Consider the following 22010-nt stretch of genomic DNA (forward strand, 5'->3'; position numbering starts at 1 on the left):
AAATATATTGTACAGACAGTGGTGTACTGACAGAGATTGACCTTGTTAGTTCAGCCAAAAAGTTTTACAGCTCCCATTGAATTAATTCATACAGAGCTCCATCTGGTGGTGGCTATAGGCGGCCAGTTTTATCATGTAATGTCGATTTATAGATACAATCAAATACTTTGAGAAATAGGTTCAGAATGAGCATATTTATGACACATATGTTGGATAAAGTAGAGCACAACTTTTCTTTTATTTAAAATCTCTTATATGAAGCACAGTGATGAGAAGGTTTTTCCCTGTAAAATCTATGTACTGTATATATTTGGAGTGTCGGAGAAAATCCATGCAAACACTGGCAAAACTAACAAAACTGCATGCAAATGTTCTTGGTTGGATTCGTGCTCAGGACCCCAGTGCAAGGCAACAGTGCTAACCACTGAATCGCATAATCGTCAAACTGAGTTATAAATGGCAAAGTCCAGCCGCTGAACAAGAAGTCATTTTCCTTAATGGTCAGAGGAGTTAAAAATGACAATATAATAGTTTTCATTGTGTGTTTTAGCGCTGTGACTTGAAAACCAATGTTTAAATAAACCCAACCGTGTCTCAGAGGCGTGCAGCCCTTACTTAGGGCCTTAAATAGATTTTCTAATGCATTGCTGCCATCTGTTTAGCAGCCCCTGTGTGTTCAAATCAAGGGAACAAATTATCTCTGTATGAGAGGAAAATGTACTTAAATGTCCATTGGATAACAGGCGCTTATTCACTGCGTACCCCCGGGCTAAAGCACAAGTAGCGCAGGAAGCAGTGGAAAAAAAAAAAGGTGGTCCTGCCATGTAATAAGCCGCATATATTCATAATGGTCAATTAAACCGACACTTTTTAATTTTTTTTTAATCTTAAGTGGTCATCATCTTTTCTGCTGACGTACTCTGCTCACCAGACCCTAATCTGGAAGGGTATATTGTAGACACTATGGGGGACATTTACTAAGACCGGCGATTTAGATGCCGGGCTTAGTCCCTGTCCGCTGCAGCTTGATACTCTTAAGTTATGTAGAGGCGCTGGTGCTCCCTTGCTGGCGTAGATTTAAGTCCTTCTCTACGCCAAAAACAGCCGTAGAAAATGATGAATGATGCGAGCCTGCCGGTCCGCCCCCTTTTCACTGAACTCGAGAAATGAAGCAGAAGTGGTGTACACAGGGAAAAAGCTTCAGACTTTGCTGCAAAGCACCCTTGCAACAAAATCTGTGCCATAAATACGCCAAAAAGTGTTTTCATAAATCACCCGCAATGTGTATAAAATGGCTGATTTATCTGCACAGTAGACACAGCCAAACTCAAACGTTGCAAATGCAGTCCCAGCATGAGAACATTTTATAGTTCTACGCAAGGATGCATCTAGAGGCTCCTCAATGCAAATGGTAGTAGTGTTTCACCTACTGTATGTTTCAGACCATAAGACGTACTTCATAAATAATGTAACATTCATGTTATACCTAATGGCTTCTGAATCTGATTTATTCTCTGCCAGCAATATAACATACAGTCTAATTTCTCAGGACTTAAATGGGGGGGGGGAACAGATGCATGCTTCGTTTTCCACATAACTGAGATGTGGTAATTAATTTGCTGCAATTCTTTGCTTCCAAGAGCAGCTTGGCACGTTTGTCAGCTGATTTTCCACAATTATGCAGTACACCCCCACCCCCAATTTTGAACCCACCTTGTTTGAAATGCTCAACTACGGGATGTCTGGCATTTCCAGCTCTGAAGCAATTACCCTTAAGCCAGGGCAGGGGGATAAGTGTTTTGTGTTCTAATTACCTTGGGACCCAGTGCAATTGGGAGGTTGCTGAGAAAATTATAGTCCTTGTAATGAAGTCAGGGTGAAAATTCTCTGTCCGTCAATGGTAGGAGATATGGTGACATCAAGTGAAGGCAAGACACAGATAGATGAAGAAATTAGCCTGGAGTTTAATTCATAGTTTCCAAAAGAGCAGTTAATGGATTATGACAAATGTCCTGCCGCTTTCTCTTACTGCCGTGTTAAAACTGGAAATGAAAAGTCAATTTTCCCTAAATGGATTTTAAACGAGCCAGCAAGCCTCCCTGCTCTCATCCTTTTGCTGTTCTGCTTTTATTATTACGTTATTTTTCCAGCATACACAAGTACTACTGTTATTGTTCATTTTATGTTTTTTGGAATTTTATTAATTCAGTTATCGCCTATTTTAATATTGCCTCAATTTTCTCCTTCAAAGACATCGAAAGCAGATCTACTTTATCCCTGAGCACCTTTTTAGAATAATGATGAGTTACCGTATTTTTCGCCCCATAAGACGCACTTCCCCCCCCCCCCCTAAAAGTGGGGGGAAAATGCCCCTGCGTCTTATGGGGCGAATGCTGCCATTTTACATCGCAGTCTGCAATGCTGCAGCATCGCAGACTGCGATGTATCAGCTGGAGGGGGGAGGGACTGGTGTCATGCAAATGCGGCGGGGCCGGTGCGGTGACTGTACTCCGGCCCCGCCGCTCAATCACTTGCTTATTGCCTAAACCTTTTATAATAAACTTTAATTGACGTTCCGATCCCCAGCCCCATCTGTACTACTTACTAAATGTCCTGTAGCAGGCAGAGCAGGGCGGGCGGCCGGCCGTAACTCATTGACGTCACGTGCCTGTGCCGCCTACTTCATTCATAAAGTAGGCGGCGCAGGCACGTGACGTCAGTAAGTTACGGCCGGCCGCCCGCCCGCAATGCTCTGCCTGCTACAGGACATTTAGTAAGTAGTACAGATGGGGCTGGGGATCGGAACGTCAATTAAAGTTATTATTATAAAAGGTTTAAGCAATAAAGCAGTTTTTTTGCATGACACCGGCCCCTCCTCCCTCCCACAGGTTTAGCTATGGCATATTAGGGCATCTGTGGATGCCACTATTATGGGGTGGGGGATATGTGGATGGCACTGTTATGGGGTGGGGGAATCTGTGGGTGACACATATATAGCAGTGCCATCCACAGATCCCCCTCCATAACAGTGCTATCCACAGATCCTCCCATAACAGTGCCATCCACAGATCCCCCATAACAGTGCCATCCACAGATCACCCCCCCCCATAACAGTGTCATACACAGATCCTCCCATAACATTGACATCCACAGATCCCCCCATAACAGTGCCATCCACATATTCCCTCCATAACAGTGCGTCATCCACAGATCCCCCATAATAGTGTCATGCACAGACCACCATTAGTTCAAAACCCACCAAAAGCACACCTTTTGGTTAAAAATGTTATTTTTCTTATTTTCCTCCTCAAAAACCTAGGTGCGTCTTATGGGCCGGTGCGTCTTATAGGGCGAAAAATACGGTATTTTATGTAAACTTTTAAAGGCTTCATATTTCAGAGATGTCATTCGTGTGACTCCAGACCATGGTGTTCGACAACAAAAAGGAGACTAAAACAACTTGTTCTTCTGGCAATACACATTAGATCTATGATGGCCTCCCAACTCTCCCCCAACAGATGATGTTGGAAAGATAAGGGTCAGGCAAATTGGATTTCTTGGGGAAAAAAGATGCTGCCAGTGTGTCTTGCAGTGGCCTTCTCCCCATTCATTATGAATCCTTGACCAAGTCTACATATGTATGGGAGGATCTATGGATTAAAAAAAACGCTCATTAGTGATCTGATGGTGTAAATGTACTGCTAATTACCCGATGAACGAGGGAAAGCTTGGTCATCGGGTAATAGATGATTTGTACGGTCACAAAAATGATCACTTGCCCTCAGCAGATTGTGCTATATAAACAACATATGCTGCCAGCAAACAACTAGTCAGTATGGGAATGAGCGATGGCCCTAGCGATTACTCCTCCCCATACTATGGAGGTCTCCTCCACCAGAAGCATGTGATTGTCTGGAAGGAACACTTCCTTCCCGGCAATCTGCTGCTGTATCGTTCTGTGTAAAGGGACCTTTAGAAATAGCAACACTGTTTTTCCTAATCTCATACAACCTATTTAAAGGGAACCTGTCACCGGCATTTTGGGTATAGAGCTGAGGACATGGGTTGCTAGATCACCACTAGCACATACCGCAATACCCCGTCCCCATAGCTCTGTGTGCTTTTATTGTGTAAAAAAAAAATGATTTGATACATATGCAAATTAACCTGAGATGAGTCCTGTGTGTGAGATGAGTCAGGGACAGGACTCATCTCAGGTTAATTTGCATATGTATCAAATCGTTTTTTTTACACAATAAAAGCACACAGAGCTATGGGGACGGGGTATTGCGGTATGTGCTAGTGGCCATTTAGCAACCCATGTCCTCAGCTCTATACCCAAAATCCAGGTGACAGGTTCCCTTTAAGGTCAAGACACACCCAAAAACACCATAGAAACCTGCTTGTGGTTTTATGAAGTTTTTTAGTTTTAAATGACTGTGTAAACCACTTTTTTGTCCTGGTGTTTCCTTCCTTATGTCAGAACACCAGAGAAAATGGCCAAAGCTTCAACATGCTGCATATTTGTTTTCTTTAAAAAGCAATAGACCCAAAAAAAGCATCTGTGATGCATTTCATATATCCCATAGACTTTCAAATAACATCTTGATGTACAAAAAAATTAAAAATAAAAATAAAAACCACAAAGTGCAGAAAAAGCCATTACAAACCTGTGTGTGATCCCACCCTGAGTCTGCCAGGAGTGGACTGTCATCTACTAAATCAAATATAAAATACATGAACCAGTCACTTCTTGCATGGGGTCATTCATCAGACTGGTGTAAAGTAGAACTGGCTTAGTTACCCATAACAACCAATCAGATTCCACCTTTCATTTTCCAAAGGAGCTGTCACAAATGAAAGGTGGAATCTGATTGGTTGCTGTGGGCAACTAAGCCAGTTCTACTTTACACCAGTTTGATAAATGACCCCAATCGTTTCTGTTAGAGAGGTCTATCGGTAGGAATGACCTAACGACCTCTATGGGTTAGGCCAGGGTTTATTAGAACATTATTGTGTCTTCTGCTTTAATAAATACTTTTGATTCCAGCTTTGCATAACATTTTTTTTATTTTTTATTTTTTTCAGGGGTCGAGTATAGTGATGTACTTCCGGACTCTTTCCCTTCAGCACCAGCAGAGTCTTTACCAAATTTTATTTTGGAACCTGAAGATGCCTACATTGTAAAGAACAAGCCAGTAGAACTTATCTGCAAAGCCAACCCAGCCATACAGATCTACTTCAAGTGCAATGGAGAGTGGGTGAACCAGAATGACCATATCACTAAAGAGAGAGTTGATGAGTTAACAGGTACTATGCTGTGGATTTTGAAATGCGACATGTGGTGTCTAAGCTCAAGCAGAGCAGTAAGATTTTACTTGCATCCTGTAACTAACCCCTGGTATAATGCTGAAGATTTAATATAGGCCACTACATGTAGTGTAATGTTGTATTCTTCGAAGGAAAAAAGTTTTCCAGATTGTTAAACAGATATTCATAATTTTCTTGTATAATTACCAGGGCTTGTTGTACGGGAGGTCCAGATAGAGGTTTCCAGACAGCAGGTAGAAGAATTGTTTGGTTTGGAAGATTACTGGTGCCAGTGTGTTGCATGGAGTTCCGCGGGCACTACGAAGAGCCGTAGAGCCTACGTCAGAATAGCCTGTAAGTTTCATCCATATATTGATTTATATAAATGCAGTTAATGTTTTCCTTTGCAAGTACAGCAGCTGTGTTGACAACATCTCCACCTTGTGGTGCTCTGAGAAAGTGCAGTTTAGGTTATACCCATCACCATATATGTGTTTGTGTGTGTGTGTGTATATATATATATATATATATATATATATATATATATAAGACAGAAAGTTATATCAGCAGCACTCTATAGGATGCCGGGTGCAACTCCACACTTGCTCCTGGACGGGAGCCGTTCAATAAAAATAGAAAAAAATGGGCAGCACTCCGGTCTTGTGAAGAAATTCAGTGACGTTTATTCACACTCAATTGCAATGCAGCATTTCAGCCCTCTCAATGGAGCCTTTGTCAAGCTAGTGAACACAGTGCTCTCAACATATTTATATAGGTGAATCCAATTAGACTAACATGATTGCTCATTAAATATATCTTACAGATATCCGTATAAAGCATGATAATACAATTCATTACAGTGTATTCATATACATGTGCCATCACAATGTGGACATAATGTATACATCAATGTGAACACAACTTAAAATCACATGTCAGATCAGCATAACAACATAAGTACTGCTGATTGTTATACAAAGTGCAGCTGTGCTAAAGTGTACATAATCAAAACATTAGAAAGGAAATTAAAAGAGGGACAAACCCACGTCACGAAAATCCATTAGCGATCTCATGTTGGCGTCCCCTGGCGTCTGGTGCGCAGGCGTCAGTGTATGCCGGTAAAGCGTGAGATCCTGTCAAGTCCCGCGCATGCGCACAAAACGCGCTCGCAAGTCCTGCTGGGTCCCGGCGCATTGCGTATGAACGCCAGTATCGAGCGTTTTGTGCGCATGCGCGGGACTTGACAGGATCTCGCGCTTGTATATGAATACACTGTAATGAATTGTATTATCATGCTTTATACGGATATCTGTAAGATATATTTAATGAGCAATCATGTTAGTCTAATTGGATTCACCCATATAAATATGTTGAGAGCACTGTGTTCACTAGCTTGACAAAGGCTCCATTGAGAGGGCTGAAATGCTGCATTGCGATTGAGTGTGAATAAACGTCACTGAATTTCTTCACAAGACCGGAGTGCTGCCCATTTTTTTCTATTTTTATATATATATATATATATATATATATATATATATATTTTTTTTTTTTTTAATCCCACCACATCATCTGTATTCAGCAGAAATGAAGCCAAAATGTTAAACCCATGCGTGAAAAACTTAAGTACACCCATAACGTGTAATAACTTTACCTGCAATAACTTGAATTAATTGTTTTCTGTATGACTTTCAGTATCTCTCTCATATCATTCCAGTGGCCCACACTTTTACAAGATTACTCAGTTACTTGAGGTTTGTGGGCATTATTTTATGCACAGCTCTCTTAATATCCACCACAGAATTGTAATTAGATTGAGGTCTGGACTTTGAGTGGGCCATTGCAACACCTTGAGTCTCTTCTTATTTAGCCATTCTGTATTAGATTTACTGGTGTGCCTAAGGTCATTGTCCTGTTGCATGACCCACTTTCAGAGAAGCGTTAGCTGTTGGATAGACGGCCTCACATTTGACTCTAGAATCCTTTGAGTCGACCATGAACTGTTGTGTATACCAATGACTGCAAGGTGCTCATGTCTTGTGGCTGCAAAACAAGCCCAAATCCTCACCCCCGCACCACCTTACTTAACAGTTGTGTTGGCGTAACGTGTTTGTGCTGATTTGCTGTGTTTGGTTTTCGCTAAAGGTTGCGTTGTGTATTATGGCCAAACATCTCCCCTTGGTCTTGTCTGTCTAAAAAACCTTCTTTCAGAAGTCTTGTGGTTTGTTGAAATGCACCTTTGCAAATATAAGCCATGCTCTTTTTAGAAAGAAGAGGCTTTTGCTTCGCACCCCTTTCAAACAACCTTGGGTGAATTTGCTGGGATGTCCACTTCTGGGAAGATTGTCAACTATCTTGAATGTATTCCAATTGTGAATAATCTTTCTCACTGTAGAATAATGGATTTCATATTGTTTGGAAATGGCCTTACAACCCATCCCAGATTGTTCCTCAAGATCATTGCTGATATCTTTCCTTCTTGGCATTTTGTAAGTGCATGCCTGAATGCTCCACACTAGTGTTGAGCGAACTTGTGTTTTCAAGTTTGGCGTACAAGGTTCGGGTTATCTAAGAAATCCGTTAGCAGAATCCATAACATACCTTAGCAGAATCCATAACGGAATTCTTAGATAACCCGAACCTTGTACGCCGAACTTCAAAACACAAGTTCGCTCAACACTACTTCACACCAGAAAACTGCCAAAACGTAGATGTGGTCACACTTGCTGGTCGATTAATAAAAGGCATTTGATTAGGCTCACCTGACTGCAATTTACCCTCTTAATTCCTATGGAAGAAATAATGGTGTACTTTACTTTTCACACACGGCTTCTGCACTTTGGCCTAGTTTTAGTTAAATAATGGAATAATGACATTGTGTAATTTGTCATGTGTTGTTAATCTGATGTTTTATTTAATTCATTTTAAAACCTTGTAATTGTAATACTTTCTGCAGATTTGAGGAAAAATTTTGACCAAGAACCTCTAGGTAAAGAAGTACCTTTGGAGCAAGAAGTGTTACTTCAGTGCCGTCCCCCAGAGGGTATTCCACCTGCTGAGGCAAGTCCTGTGACGCATATTGTACCGTAGATCTAGGTTTGGATTACATGTTCTGCAGTGTTGTCTGATTTCATAAATTGCAGCCACATGTAGCCATAATTGCTGCATGTAAATGACCTGCAATAGCAGACCCAGCCATGGATGTTGACCTCTAGTGTAGTAGACAATTCCTTGATTATTGAATTGATTGGCAATCAGCCACTAGACACAGCATGTTATCAGAGCAAATAATTGCAAGGCTTGGAACGAAAAGTAGGACCTGGGTACAGACTAAGGCCTCATGCACATGACCGTTGTTTTGGTCTGCATCCGAACCGCAGTTTTTGCGGCTTGGATGCGGACCCATTCACTTCAATGGGGCCGCAAAAGATGCGGACAGCACTCCGTGTGCTGTCCGCATCCGTTGCTCCGTTCCGTGTCCTATTCTTGTCCGTTTTGTGGACAAGAATAGGCAGTTATATCAATGGCTGTCTGTGCCGTTCCGCAAATTGCAGAACGCACACAGACGCCATCTGTGTTTTACGGATCCGGAATTTACGGACCGCAAAACACACAACGGTCGTGTGCATGTAGCCTAAGGCTACTTTTACATTAGCGTTTTTTGCGGATCCATCATAGAATTGCAAAAACGCTTCCACATGCATCCACAACCACATGCATCCGTCATGATCCTGTTGTATTATGTCTTATATAGCCATGACGTTTTCTATTGTCTCCGAGAAAACTGATCCGTCCCCATTGACTTACATTGTATGTCAGGACGGATCCGTCTTGCTTCGCACCACATCGCGGACAGAAAAACGCTGCTTGTAGTGTTATTCTGTCTGCGATGGGAGCGCAACCAAACGGTACGGAATACATTTTGGTGCACTCCGTTTCGTACAGTTCAGTTTTGTCCACATTGACAATGAATGGGGACAAAACTGAAGCGTTTTCTTCCGCTATCGAGATCCTATGACTGATCTCAATAGCGGAATTGAAAATGCTAATTTGAAAGTAGCCTAAGGGGGTTATTTACTAGCAGAAATATGTCTATATTAGGCGTCTGTGTTAGGCTCCAAAGGTTCTTTGCGCCGCAATCTGCGACTTTTCATCGCTCACGCCAGGTCTAAAAAAGTGGGAGTGGTGGGGAAAAGCTGGCAGGCACATCTCATTTTATCATTTTCTACACCTGCTTTAGGCACAGAAATGGTCTAAATCTACGCCCAGCAAGAGAGCTGGCGTAGATTTAGAAGCAGAGGTGGATCCGCCGAAGTTATGTAGAGGCCGGCACCTCTAAATAACTGGCGGATCCACGCTAGCGCAGGGCCTTATTAAGACTGGCGTCTAAAACGTCTGTCTTAATAACTGACCCCCTAAATCTCCTGGAAAAAAATCTAAGGCTGCTATTGCTTCCAAATCTGCAGGCGGATAATTTGCTTACAGTTAAAATGAATGATCTTGTAGAGGAAAAATATGTTCAGCTGTCGAACCCAATGCAGCGGTCCCAGAAACCATTGCAACAGCTTTAGTATCCAGTAGGGGCTAGCTCCTACAACGCTTTGGCAGGTATATTTCAGTCAAGAGAAAGGAGATAAATTAGCCCCGTCCTCGCGGATACATTAGCGTTGTGATGGATGCATCCACATTAAGGGAGCCAGGTTTTATTTTTTAGCAGATTTGTTTATATGGGGTCTCAAATTTGTTAATGTGACATCTAATAACTCACTTAACCTCCACACCTGTTCATTTCCTAATATCTGACATTCTTTGGCTGTGACACCAGACCTTTTCAGTTGAGCAGGTTTTTCAAAGTCCTAGCATTAGACTAAAGGCTCATGCAAATTGCGGATCCGCAAGACAAGGATACCGGCCGTGTCCATTCCGGACGTTCCGCAGAACAGTCCTTTCCTTGTCTGTAATGGACAAGAATAGGACATGTTCTATCTTTTTGTGGGTGCCACAGAATGGACATATGGATGCGGTGTGCTTTCCGCATCTTTTGCAGCCCCATTGAAATGAATGGGTCTGAATCTGAACTGCAAAAAATGCGGATCGGATGCGGAATATTTTTTTTTGGGTGCGTGTGAGCCCTAAATGTCTGAGTATTATTATTATTAATATATATTTACAGAACAGGTAACACATACAGAACCTATGTATACACTCATTGACAATTATTTTTTTTTACCAAGGAGCAGTTGTTTGAATCAAGTTAAACTTTCTATGTGTGAATGTAATAACTATAGATGTAAATTATTGCGCTATTAGAGTGAAAGGATGAGTTTATTGGGGAAAACTGTACAATATAATGGAGGCTCTAGGTTGGCTGCCTCCAGCTTGAATACAAGATGAGACACAGTTGGGCATGGAGGCATACAGGTTCCGTATGGTATCCTGTAGCACATTTCCCCACAGATGTTGCAGCTGGTCCCATAAATCCTCGATTGACGATAAATATGGCGACAGAGCAGGCAGTGTTGCAATCTGGTAGAAACATTCCTGGGAAACCCTTATTGTGTGTGGGCATTATACTGCTGAAAAATGCCACTTGGAAATCCTGCCATGAGAAGCAAGGATGTCCTGCATATATATCGCTGAGCTGTTAGTGTCCGATGACTCCCCAGATCATCACACTAACAACTGGGTTAGTGTGTTGCTCTACAGCAAAGGTAGGCTTGAAGTACTCACCACGAGACCAGTACTCAAACACTTTTGTCATCAGATCCCAAACTGAACCTGGGTTCATTACAAAAGACAATACGGTTCCAGTCTGTAGCATTCCAGGTTTATCATTCATGACACCACTGGAAACAAAGGTGACGGTGGCTGGCTGTCAATGGCAGGACACATAATCGGTGCTGTGACACCAAATTTAATTCCACTAGGTTGCTGGACATGGTCCAGGCACAGGAGACAGAGTTGTGTACTGAAGGTGCCACCTGTAAGAAATTGTGGAAGCGGCTCATGCTTGTTGGCAGATCATGTCTGGGCTGTCCGGAGCCTGTTCGCTGTGTGTGCGTACCCTCACGTAACTACTGCTCCGTACACCTCCTAACAGCTAAGTCAGAATGACAATCCTGCTTCTCTCATTACTGTGATGTCCCCTCTTAAAGTCTGTCAACTGGCAAAATGTCTTTAAGTGCATCATTGAGGCATGTCTAGTAGTTAGCGATCTCTCACCAAGAGGTACACTTCTCAAAAGTAGCCTCTGAGAGACTTTTTATAGGGCAGTGGGAGAAACACATTTATGGCCTCTTGTTGCAAGACCCAGTGTCTAATCTTTTACGTATCTGCCTGAATGCTGAGATTTTCAGCAATCCAACATTTATATATGGGTGCATTATTTTTGTCAATGAGTAAATAATAATGCAACATATTTTTTTGGTCTACTTTTACCTAAATATTCCAAAACCAATCCTTGTGGTAAGTAAAATCCCCATGGACATTAGATATCTGCGGAGCTGCAGCTCTTTTAACGTGCTTCATCCCAATACCCGCTTCCCATTAGTATGGCTACTTGACCAAGCAAATAAAAAGAGTTTTCCAACACAAAGAATTTATTTATATTTTTTTACAAACAGCTGACAACACTATAAAATAACAAAAGAAGTAATACCTTACCGATCCCCAACCACTTTTGTGCTGACACTTCCCCGATACCCTTGCTGGTCCCTCTTTACCAGACTCCAGCGATTATGTGGCCTGTCAACATGTGACTGCTGCAGACAAGCATGGGTGGTATAGGTGACGTGTGAACTCCACGGAGCACAGAGCTGTGGCTAGTGATTGATTGGCTGCCACTGTCACATGTCATGTCAAAACGTCATTGCTGGAGTCCCGTAAACAGCGACTGACCGGGGATCAGGGTGGTGTCCACATTGGAGCAGCAGTGGATTGCTAAGGTGAGCATCATTCCTTTTGTTCTTTTACACAGTAGTGCTTGAAAGTTTGTGAACCCTTCAGAATTTTCTATATTTCTGCATAAATTGCCACAAATGTTTACACAACGTCAAATGAGTCAAAAATATTAGACTTGGTTATTTATTTATTTATTGACGAAAATGATCCATTATCACATGTTTATGAGTGGCAAAAGTATGTGAACCTTCAGGATTACTAGATAATTTGGAGATGAGTCAGGTGTGAGTGGACAACCTGTTTTATTTAAAAAACAGGGATCTATTAAAGCCTGATCTTCACAACATGTTTGTGCAAGTGTATGGTGGCATGAAGAAAGGAACTTTCTGAGCATCGCAGAAGAGTTGTTGATGCTCATCAAGATGGAAAAGGTTACAAAACCTTCTCCAAAAAGTTTAGACTCTACCAATCCACAGTCAGACAGATTGTGTACAAATAGAGGAAATTCAAGACCATTATTGGTCGACCAGCACAGATCACACCAAGGGCAAGATGTGTAATAGTCTGAGTGGTCACAGAATGAACTTTGATTTTGGTCATAAATCAGTTTTGCAGATAATTCAGGAGAGGAGAGAGGGGGACTGGACACACAGATTTCACGCTGAATGGATCAGAGCAGCCTGAAATGTTTGTGATGCTGCAGAAAAAAAACTGCAAACATTTAAATAAAAACCTATTCGAAAAATGTTTTTACACCAAAGTTGTACCTTCAAAGGTGTCTACAGCCTTTACGCATTATTGCACACATGATCACCATGTTTAGCTTCTCTAATAAGAGGTACTTTTAAAGTGGATTAAATGTGGATTGCTTTGTGACCTGTAACCTTTCAGACATTTGCAATAATCTTCCAGCTATTCCGGTTCAAAGAAGATTAATTGTTGTTGATGCTGAGGTCCATAATCTATTCATTTTTTTAATGACATGTTCCTTGGATGTCCCTCTTCTCTCCCACCCCCTTCTCACTTACTAGGTGGAGTGGTTAAGAAATGAAGACATTATTGACCCTACACAAGACACCAATTTCCTCATAACAATTGACCACAACCTCATAATTAAGCAAGCCCGGCTTTCAGATACTGCCAACTACACCTGCGTTGCTAAGAATATTGTTGCCAAGCGCAGGAGTACCACGGCAACGGTCATAGTTTATGGTATGTATTAGGATAGATCTTCATTTAGTAGTTTCTCTAAATGACTTGGCATAAGTTACATTAGATGATTAGTTATCATTTCTATGTACTTACCATAATAGTATTAATTATCGTACCTTTTGTCATTTTCATATGTTGCTTATTTATGAAATTTCTTAAAATTATTTTATTATAAAGAAAATCGTGTACATATGTGCACCCTTCATATCGAACTTGTAATCCACATGTGTAAAGGTAATAGGTGTAGAAATGTCTACAGGTACAACAAGTACTGTAAATCTATTAAGCTCAATGTACCAGAAATAAAATGTTCCTTTTTATTTGGTAGAACTGTATCTTGTATACACATAGGCTCAACTGTTATGACACCGCCTCGTAATACAATGTTTGCTAAAAAATAAAAACAACTTCTGATGATACCGGCTGTCTCTTACGATGTATCCAGTGCAGTAGAATTCTTATTCAGGGGGATAACCTAGATGATGAGTTCGAATTACAGCTGGGAACAGAAATACAGTAATTACCAGTTTTTAATGTGACTGAGTATCCCCTCCTCCTAACCACCATCCCATAATTAGACTGCTTTTTAATTGTGGCTTTTTTTTGGGGGGGGGGGGGCAGGGACAGCCAACATGCCCCTTAACTCAATCCCATGATTTTACTTGGCAAATTAGTGTGCTTAAATAATTAAGTAGAAATGTATGCTAGGGCTAGGGTTGTAATGATGGGGCTTATGAAAATGATCTCTAAGAAGGGTGGTGTAGGGATGAACAGCTTAATATAGCATTAGGGTCCATTCACATGTCCGTGTGTTTTTTGCGGATCCGCAAAACACGGACATCGGCGATGTGCGTTCCGCATTTTGCGGACCGCACATCGCCGGCACTTAATAGAAAATGCCTATTCTTGTCCGCAATTGCGGACAAGAATAGGACATGTTCTATTTTTTTTTTTCGGGAACGGAATTGCGGACCCGGAAGTGCGGATTCCGCAATTCCGGATCTGGGCAGCACATTGTGCTGGCCCATAGAAATGAATGGGTCCGCAATTCCGTTCCGCAAAATGCGGAACGAAATTGCGGACGTGTGAATGGAGCCTTATTAGTTGAAAAGGAGACCTTTTTAGCAGATTTATTAGAATTTGTGAGCAACGGTCATGTCTTCATAAATATCTATAAATGTCTGGCACAGAAATATACCTTGTCTGTTATCTCAAAAACTGCAGTCGGTTTCATTCTATGAAACAATTACCCAAAAAACCAACCTAATGGTTGGACTGTTTCCTGAGCAGATAACTGTCTGCCGTACTTCAGGTGAAATTGCGAGTAAGGACAAATAATTACTGCCCACACATTTTTCTATTTTTACTGAACTTGAAGCTCCTGTATGTATTTTGTTCTAAATGCAAGTAACCATTCCAATGACCATTGCTAGAAATGCTTCCCACTAAAGTAAGTCTGTCAGTAGTTTTGACCATGCTTAACTGCTAACAGCACATTTTGTGAAGCTTTTATCATTAGGGGTAGTGAAAATATAAAGTTTTAGGCCCCTTTCACACGAGCGAGTTTTCCGCGCGGGTGCAATGCGTGACGTGAACGCATAGCACCCGCACTGAATCCTGACCCATTCATTTCAATGGGTCTGTGTACATGAGCGTTGTTTTTCACGCATCAGTTCTGCGTTGCGTGAAAATTGCAGCATGTTCTATATTCTGCGTTTTTCACGCAGCCCTGGCCCCATAGAAGTGAATGGGGCTTTAGTGAAAAATGCATTGCATCCGGATGCAAGTCCGGATGCAATGCGTTTTTCACTGATGGCTGCCAAGAGATTTTGTTTGTAATCCTTCCGTTTTTTTTATCACACGTGTGAAAAACGCATTGCAACCGCGCGGAAAAAACTGTACGCAATCGCAGACAAAACTGACTGAACTTGCTTGCAAAATGGTGCGAGTTTCCCTGAATGCACCCTAAGCCAAACCGAATCGTTCGTGTGAAAGAGGCCTTAGGCCCCTTTCACATGAGCGAGTTTTCCGTGCGGGTGCAATGCGTGACGTGAACGCATAGCACCCGCACTGAATCCTGACCCATTCATTTCAATGGGTCTGTGTACATGAGCGTTGTTTTTCACGCATCAGTTCTGCGTTGCGTGAAAATTGCAGCATGTTCTATATTCTGCGTTTTTCACGCAGCCCTGGCTCCATAGAAGTGAATGGGGCTGAGTGAAAAACGCATTGCATCCGCAAGCAAGTGCGGGTGCGATGCGTTTTTCACTGACAGTTGCTAAGAGATGTTGCTTGCAAACCTTCCGTTTTTATCACGTTCGTGAAAAACGCATCAAAACGCATTGCACCCGCGCGGAAAAAACTGAATGCAATCGCAGACAAAACTGACTGAACTTGCTGGCAAAATAGTGTGAGTTTCACTGAACGCATCCGGACCTAATCCGTCACGCTCATGTGAAAGGGGCCTTAGGCTAGTGCTACACAGCGACATGTGTTGCGCAACATTTTGTCGCACCAATGTTGCGTGACAATTTTTATGATAGTCTATGGTGTCACAGTGCGACATGCTGCGATTGGGACACGACAGTAGCAAAAAATCCATCCAAGATGGATTTTTTTGCGACTGTCACGTCGCAGTTGCAGCATGTCACAGTGCGACACCATAGACTATCATTATAAAAATACATGTAGCAGTGTAGTTGTGCCCTATGTGTCATGTGACACATGTCGTCGTGTAGCCCTAGCCTTATTCTGCCAGATTCTGCTCCTACAAGTGCATTGGAGACAGAGCTTCACTGTGAAGTGTGCTTTGCTGTCTGCATTGAGCTGCCAGCTGTAGCATCCAACCTGGAGACCACTAGAGCTGTCACTCAGAGCAGAGGGCCCTTTGTGTTAAAGCCTCCAGTGCACTTGCATGTGCAGAATCTAGCTAAATAAAAGTACATCTTCACACTACTACTTATGAGAGAAGTTCCACAAAAGGTATGTTTGTGCTACTCTTCCCTGGCTGAAGAGAAGCGGTCACCATGAAATGCAGTGCAATCTGCAGACAGCATGTTATAGAGCAGGAGGAGCGGAGCAGATTGATATATAGTTTTATGGGATAAGTTTACACAAACCTTGTATTTTGTACCTCTGCTGTTTCTGAAATTAAGATCTCAGTGCCCAACTATCACTGACGGTTATTTCTGTTTACACATTTATACGGAGAATGCTATCAATCACTGATATGATGGCCCTGTGTACAACTGAATTCAGAAAAATGCAGAGATTTAAATATATAAATTTCAAGTTTTAATGAATGTTTTCTCACAAAACTATATATCAATATATCAATCTGCTTAGCTCCTCCTGCTCTATACCATGCTGCCTGCAGATTGCACTGCATTTCACGGTGACAGGTTCTCTTTAGCTAGCATGGAACTATAATGTATGTGGACATTCCTTGTATAGCTTTACCTATAGGAGCTGGTGCATGACATTATGTCCCATAGGAATGTTGTGTTTCACTCAATGCATCAGCAGTACATTACTGTGCTACCAAAATTCACTACAACTATTAACAATAAAATCACTGTAACTAATGTCTGCCCCATTGCCCGTAACAAAAGTTTGGAAATTGGTATTATCACGTGGAAAAAAAAGGAGTGGTCTGATGAAGATTTTTTAGATAGTCTGGTGCAGTCATCAGCTGATCCCCGTGGTTCCAGTCTCTCTATAAGACACAATTTAAATTGCACGGAAATCTCATTGTATGCCATGATTCACATTACACTTGTGTTGATCCTCACATGGCAGAAATCATTGTCCATTACAGCAGCCCTTCGCTATAGTGAAGCTACCGGAGCCGTAGACTCCAGAATAGATATTCCTAGTGATTACAGGTGAAACTCGAAAAATTTGAATATCGTGCAAAGTTCATTTATTTCAGTAATGCAACCTAAAAGGTGAATCTAATATATGAGATAGACTCGTTACATCCAAAGCGAGATATTTCAAGCCTTTATTTGTTATCATTTGGATGATTACGGCTTACAGGTTATGAAAACCCCAAAGTCACAATTTTGAGGTCCCCTTTGCTCAGGGGGTATGGATTAATTAGCTGACTAGAGTGTGACACTTTGAGCCTAGAATATTGAACCTTTTCACAAAGTTCTAATTTTAAGTTGCATTACTGAAATAAATAAACTTTTGCACAATATTCTAATTTTTCGAGTTTCACCTGTACATATGAAAACCACAACACTAATGGTTAAATTAATCAAAAGAACACATGAGACAAAGCAGGAATGAATGGCGTTCATTAGGGACAATATGCCTACTTTTAATTCAAGGAAATCATAATAATTTGACTGATGGTTAATTTTTCTGCACAGAAAAGCTTGCAATTCAAGCAGCAGATGTCTGCAGAAACAGAACTAAAGACCGCTTTGCATCTCTCCGAGTAGTAAATTAATTACATCTGCTTATAATTAAATAACCATAGCACCTGTTTATTGGGGTGTGTGTGCCAACTTTACCCAGCCAACGGTGGGTGGCATCGATTTTTTTCCAGACCAGTCCTTGGCTTACCAGATGGTTATAAATATTTTCAAGTCATTAGTTAAGACAACTATTATTTTTCTCTGCGTGTTATCAGCATCGATATGTTCCATAAGAAATCAGGCTACTCTGTATCCCTCCATTTCTCATGAGGATTTACAAATGGCTGCCTATAAAATTGATCTGTGTTTTTCCTGTGTTAGTGAATGGAGGATGGTCATCCTGGTCAGAATGGTCATCATGCAACAACCCCTGTGGGAGAGGTATACAGAAGAGGACAAGAATGTGTACTAATCCAACCCCTCTAAATGGTGGCGCTTTTTGTGATGGGCAACCATTCCAGAGACTAGCTTGTACCACCATGTGCCCAGGTATTTGTGCATTCAAGTGATTGGAGTAATAGTGGAAATGCATGTCCAGTAAGATTAATTGTGTAGCTTATATATAAGTTCTTCCAGACATAATTGTTCTATTCTTATGTCTTGCTGTAACATGGTCTGCAGTTGACGGAGGATGGAATGAGTGGAGCAAATGGTCAGCCTGCAGCACTGAATGCACTCATTGGAGAAGCCGAGAATGTAACTCGCCTCCTCCCAAGAATGGGGGTAAAGATTGCAGTGGGATACTACTAGAGTCCAAAAACTGCACAGATGGCTTGTGTATGCAGAGTAAGTATTCATTAATAATCTTCATAGATACTCTTTAATGGGCATTGTGAGAGTCATTTATTAAGACCGACATTTTAGATGCCGGTCTTAATTAGCCCCTGCACTGGCGGTGTATCCACCGCCGCTTCTAAATGTAAGACAGCTTCCTTGCTGTCTTACATTTTTACCATTTTCTTTGTCTAAACTAGGTATAGAAAATTATGAATAAGACTTGCCTGCCTGCCCACACGACACGCACTTTTGGTGTGAGCGGGGAAAAGTTGCGCCAGAAATATGCCTAATATAAGCGTATTTCTGTATAGTAAATGACCCCCTGTGTGTTTTATCTATGAGTCACTATAAGGCTGGCCATAAACATCTGACTGTTAGCCAGACCTTCCAACACTTTATAAGGGTTCTCCAGGAATGATTTAAAAGGGCAGTCAGCAACCTTTCTTAGAATGTGGGCAGGACAATTTGCCATCGTTTGCAGTGCTCTACAATAGATGTATTGGTGTAATCCTGCCTATGATATGCCATCATGGCTGAGCAGCCTGACCGGAAAACTCAACAGTATGTAGTATATGCAAGTGCTAGAGCGTGTAGTGAGGCCCTGCCCCCTCACCCCCTAGGCAGCTCTGCAAATGAAGGCAACCCGTCCTGCTCACATTCCAGGACAGGTTGCTGGTGGCCATTTTAAAACATTCCTGGAGAACCCATTTAATATCTTTGGGGGACTCCATATGTTCTAGGAGGTAGTGGAGTAGGTATGTTGGATTTTATCATGCCTGTTCCTTTTTTTTGTCAGGGGAGGTAAGTTGTTACCAGATAAGTCTGGCAGTAGCTTATTCGCCTCTTCTCAGTGAAAACACATGCCAAGCCTAGCCTAGTAATGGGAGGAAGAGCTTTGGCCTAACAAGCAGATAGCTATCGAAAGTGTATGGCCACAATTTTATTTTAGTTGTGAAATTTCAGTCCTATAGTCACAATACTAGCAGACTTATTATCTGTGCATTAAGATATTGAGGCTGACTTTTATATGGTTTCTTAATGACAACTAAGATCTTATAATTCCTCTTTGTCATGCTAATAGGATTTTAGCATTATACTTCAGATTGCCGGAAGTTTTTCTTTACATTCCATCATCATTTGCATTTTTACTCTAATTGTCTCATTTCTCATTGTCTTCCATTGTGAACGCTCCATCTTTTACCTTGGACACTAATTTCATTTTGGTTTTTGTTCCTAACAGACAAGAGGGTGTTAGGTGAGCCAAAAAGCCATTGTAAGTTTCATTTCATCATTTTCATTTTTGTTCACCATGTTTGTTTTGGTTGGATTAAGCTACTTTCACACTAGCGTTAAAGTTTTCCGGTATTGAGTTCCGTCATAGGGGCTCAATACCGGAAAAAAAACACTTCATTTTTGTCCTAATGCATTCTGAATGGAAAGCAATCCGTTCATTATGCATCAGGATGTCTTCCATTCCGTCCCTTTTGCGGTATTTGGCCGGAGAAAATACCACAGCATGCTGCAGTATTTTCTCCGGCCAAAATTCCAGAACACTTGCCGGATTGCTGGATCCAGCATTAATTTCCATTGAAATGTATTAATGCCAGATCCGGTACCAAGTGTTCAGGAAATTGCCACATTGACTGATCCGGTTTTCCGGTCTTCGCATGCGCCGACCTTTAAAAATGTGAAGAAAAAAAATACCGGATTCGTTTTTCCGGATGACACCGGAGAGACTGATCCAGTATTTCAATGCATTTGTCAGACGGATCCGGAAACAAATGATATCCGTTTGCATACGGATTTCCGGATTCGGCAGGCAGGTCCGGCAATGGAACTGCCTGCCGAATTCTTCTAACGCTAGTGTGAAAGTACCCTTATTTTGCATGATTGATTATGTTGGCTTCATTAAAACGGCAACATTCGGGTCTTTAGTCAATTAGTCTATCTATCACAACAACACATGCACAGTGGAAGCGGTTATCAGTTGTAGAACATTATGGTAGAACCCAAAAAGATGTAGAAGAATAGGCCATCCACCATAGCTGGTGCGTTGTGATGCAGTCCCATATTCTTAGCCTAGCAGTCCCCTATAACACGTCAGGCTATCATGATGAGCTGTGTGATTTTCAGTTCACTTTCTAGACTTTAGCGTTAGTGACCAGCTCTGAAACACCAGGTATCGAACCTGCCACATCTGCAAACTAAAAAGTTACAATGCCACCTATACTTAATACTTTCTTGTTAATACCCAGTTTTTAAAGTTGCTGCAACATATCTTAATGCAACACCTCGCAGTAACACATCTAAGATTTATCAAAAACTGGTTTAAAGGAAAACTTTATTTGCCCATAGCAACCAGATTTCACCTTTAATTTTTCAGAGCTGCTTTGGAAAATGAAAATATATATATCTGGTTGGTTGTTATGGGGGTCTGAGGCAGTTTTTCTTTACACCAGTTTTGATAAATATTCTCTATAGTGCATCGGGCACATAAACCATACATTAGGCAGCATTAAAGGGAGTCACTTACTGTAAGTTGATTATGCTACTCTATGACATGCTGCCTGCAGATAGAACAGAAGATGCTTTGCAGAATGAGATATTGTTTTAGTATAATTTATATTTTATTCTGCTTCTAAATATGGGCTTAAAGTCCAGTGGGTGCTCCTGTTCAATGGCGGCTCTCTCAGCATGCAGGAGTTAGCAGACTTTAAATCAATAAATTAAAACTGATATTGAATTAAAAATTCTAATCACTCCCCTTTCCCAATTTTACATCTGAAGATAAATAATAAAAAAAATGCTTCTGCAACATCAGAAAATGTCCAGACTATCAAAATACAACAATATTAATTGTGTGAACGTTGTAACTTTGTAAAAAAATTGCCAATTTTCTGTTTCTGGTTATGTTGCGCCCCCACACCCCCAAAAAAATAAAATAAAAATTGTAATAAAAAGTGATCAAAAAGTTTTACATACCCCAAAATAGTATAAAATAGTACCTATAAAAACTACAGTTTGCGCGCAATAAATGAGTCCCCACACACCTCTGAATATGGTGATGCAAAGAAAAAAAATGTAAAGGTTTTTGTTTTGTTATTTTTAGCACATAGTGAACAAATTTCCACCCCCACAAATCTTTTTCCCATTTTACATTACAAGCTATGGTAAATTAAATGGTGCCATTAAAAAAATACAAATGCTACCCTCAAAAAAAGCCATCGTATGGCTTTGTGAAGGGAGAATTCAAGAAAGTTATGGCTCTTGGAAGGTGAGGAGGAAAATAGCAAAAATGAAAACTGGCCATGTACTTAAAGGGGAATTCTGGCAATAACAAGTTATCCCCTATCCATGGCATAGGGGATAACTATCATATTGGTACTCGGC

The 22010-nt window shown here is 41.2% G+C and overlaps 1 protein-coding gene across 2 annotated transcripts in view; it reads left to right on the plus strand.

Annotated features, from left to right (window-relative positions):
- UNC5B (unc-5 netrin receptor B) overlaps positions 1-22010 on the plus strand; it is a 175167-nt gene that overhangs the window by 125783 nt on the left and 27374 nt on the right. Inside the window, exons 2-8 of one of the 2 annotated variants that reach the window (XM_040436606.1) lie at positions 5089-5310; positions 5521-5664; positions 8264-8367; positions 13239-13419; positions 18165-18332; positions 18465-18629; positions 19861-19893. In XM_040436606.1, coding sequence (XP_040292540.1) covers positions 5089-5310; positions 5521-5664; positions 8264-8367; positions 13239-13419; positions 18165-18332; positions 18465-18629; positions 19861-19893 — 1017 coding nt within the window. The remainder of the gene's footprint in view (positions 1-5088; positions 5311-5520; positions 5665-8263; positions 8368-13238; positions 13420-18164; positions 18333-18464; positions 18630-19860; positions 19894-22010) is intronic. The other variant, XM_040436607.1, reaches the window with a different exon arrangement.

The sequence above is a fragment of the Bufo bufo genome, chromosome 6, assembly GCF_905171765.1.
Source record: "Bufo bufo chromosome 6, aBufBuf1.1, whole genome shotgun sequence".
NCBI lineage: Eukaryota > Metazoa > Chordata > Amphibia > Anura > Bufonidae > Bufo > Bufo bufo.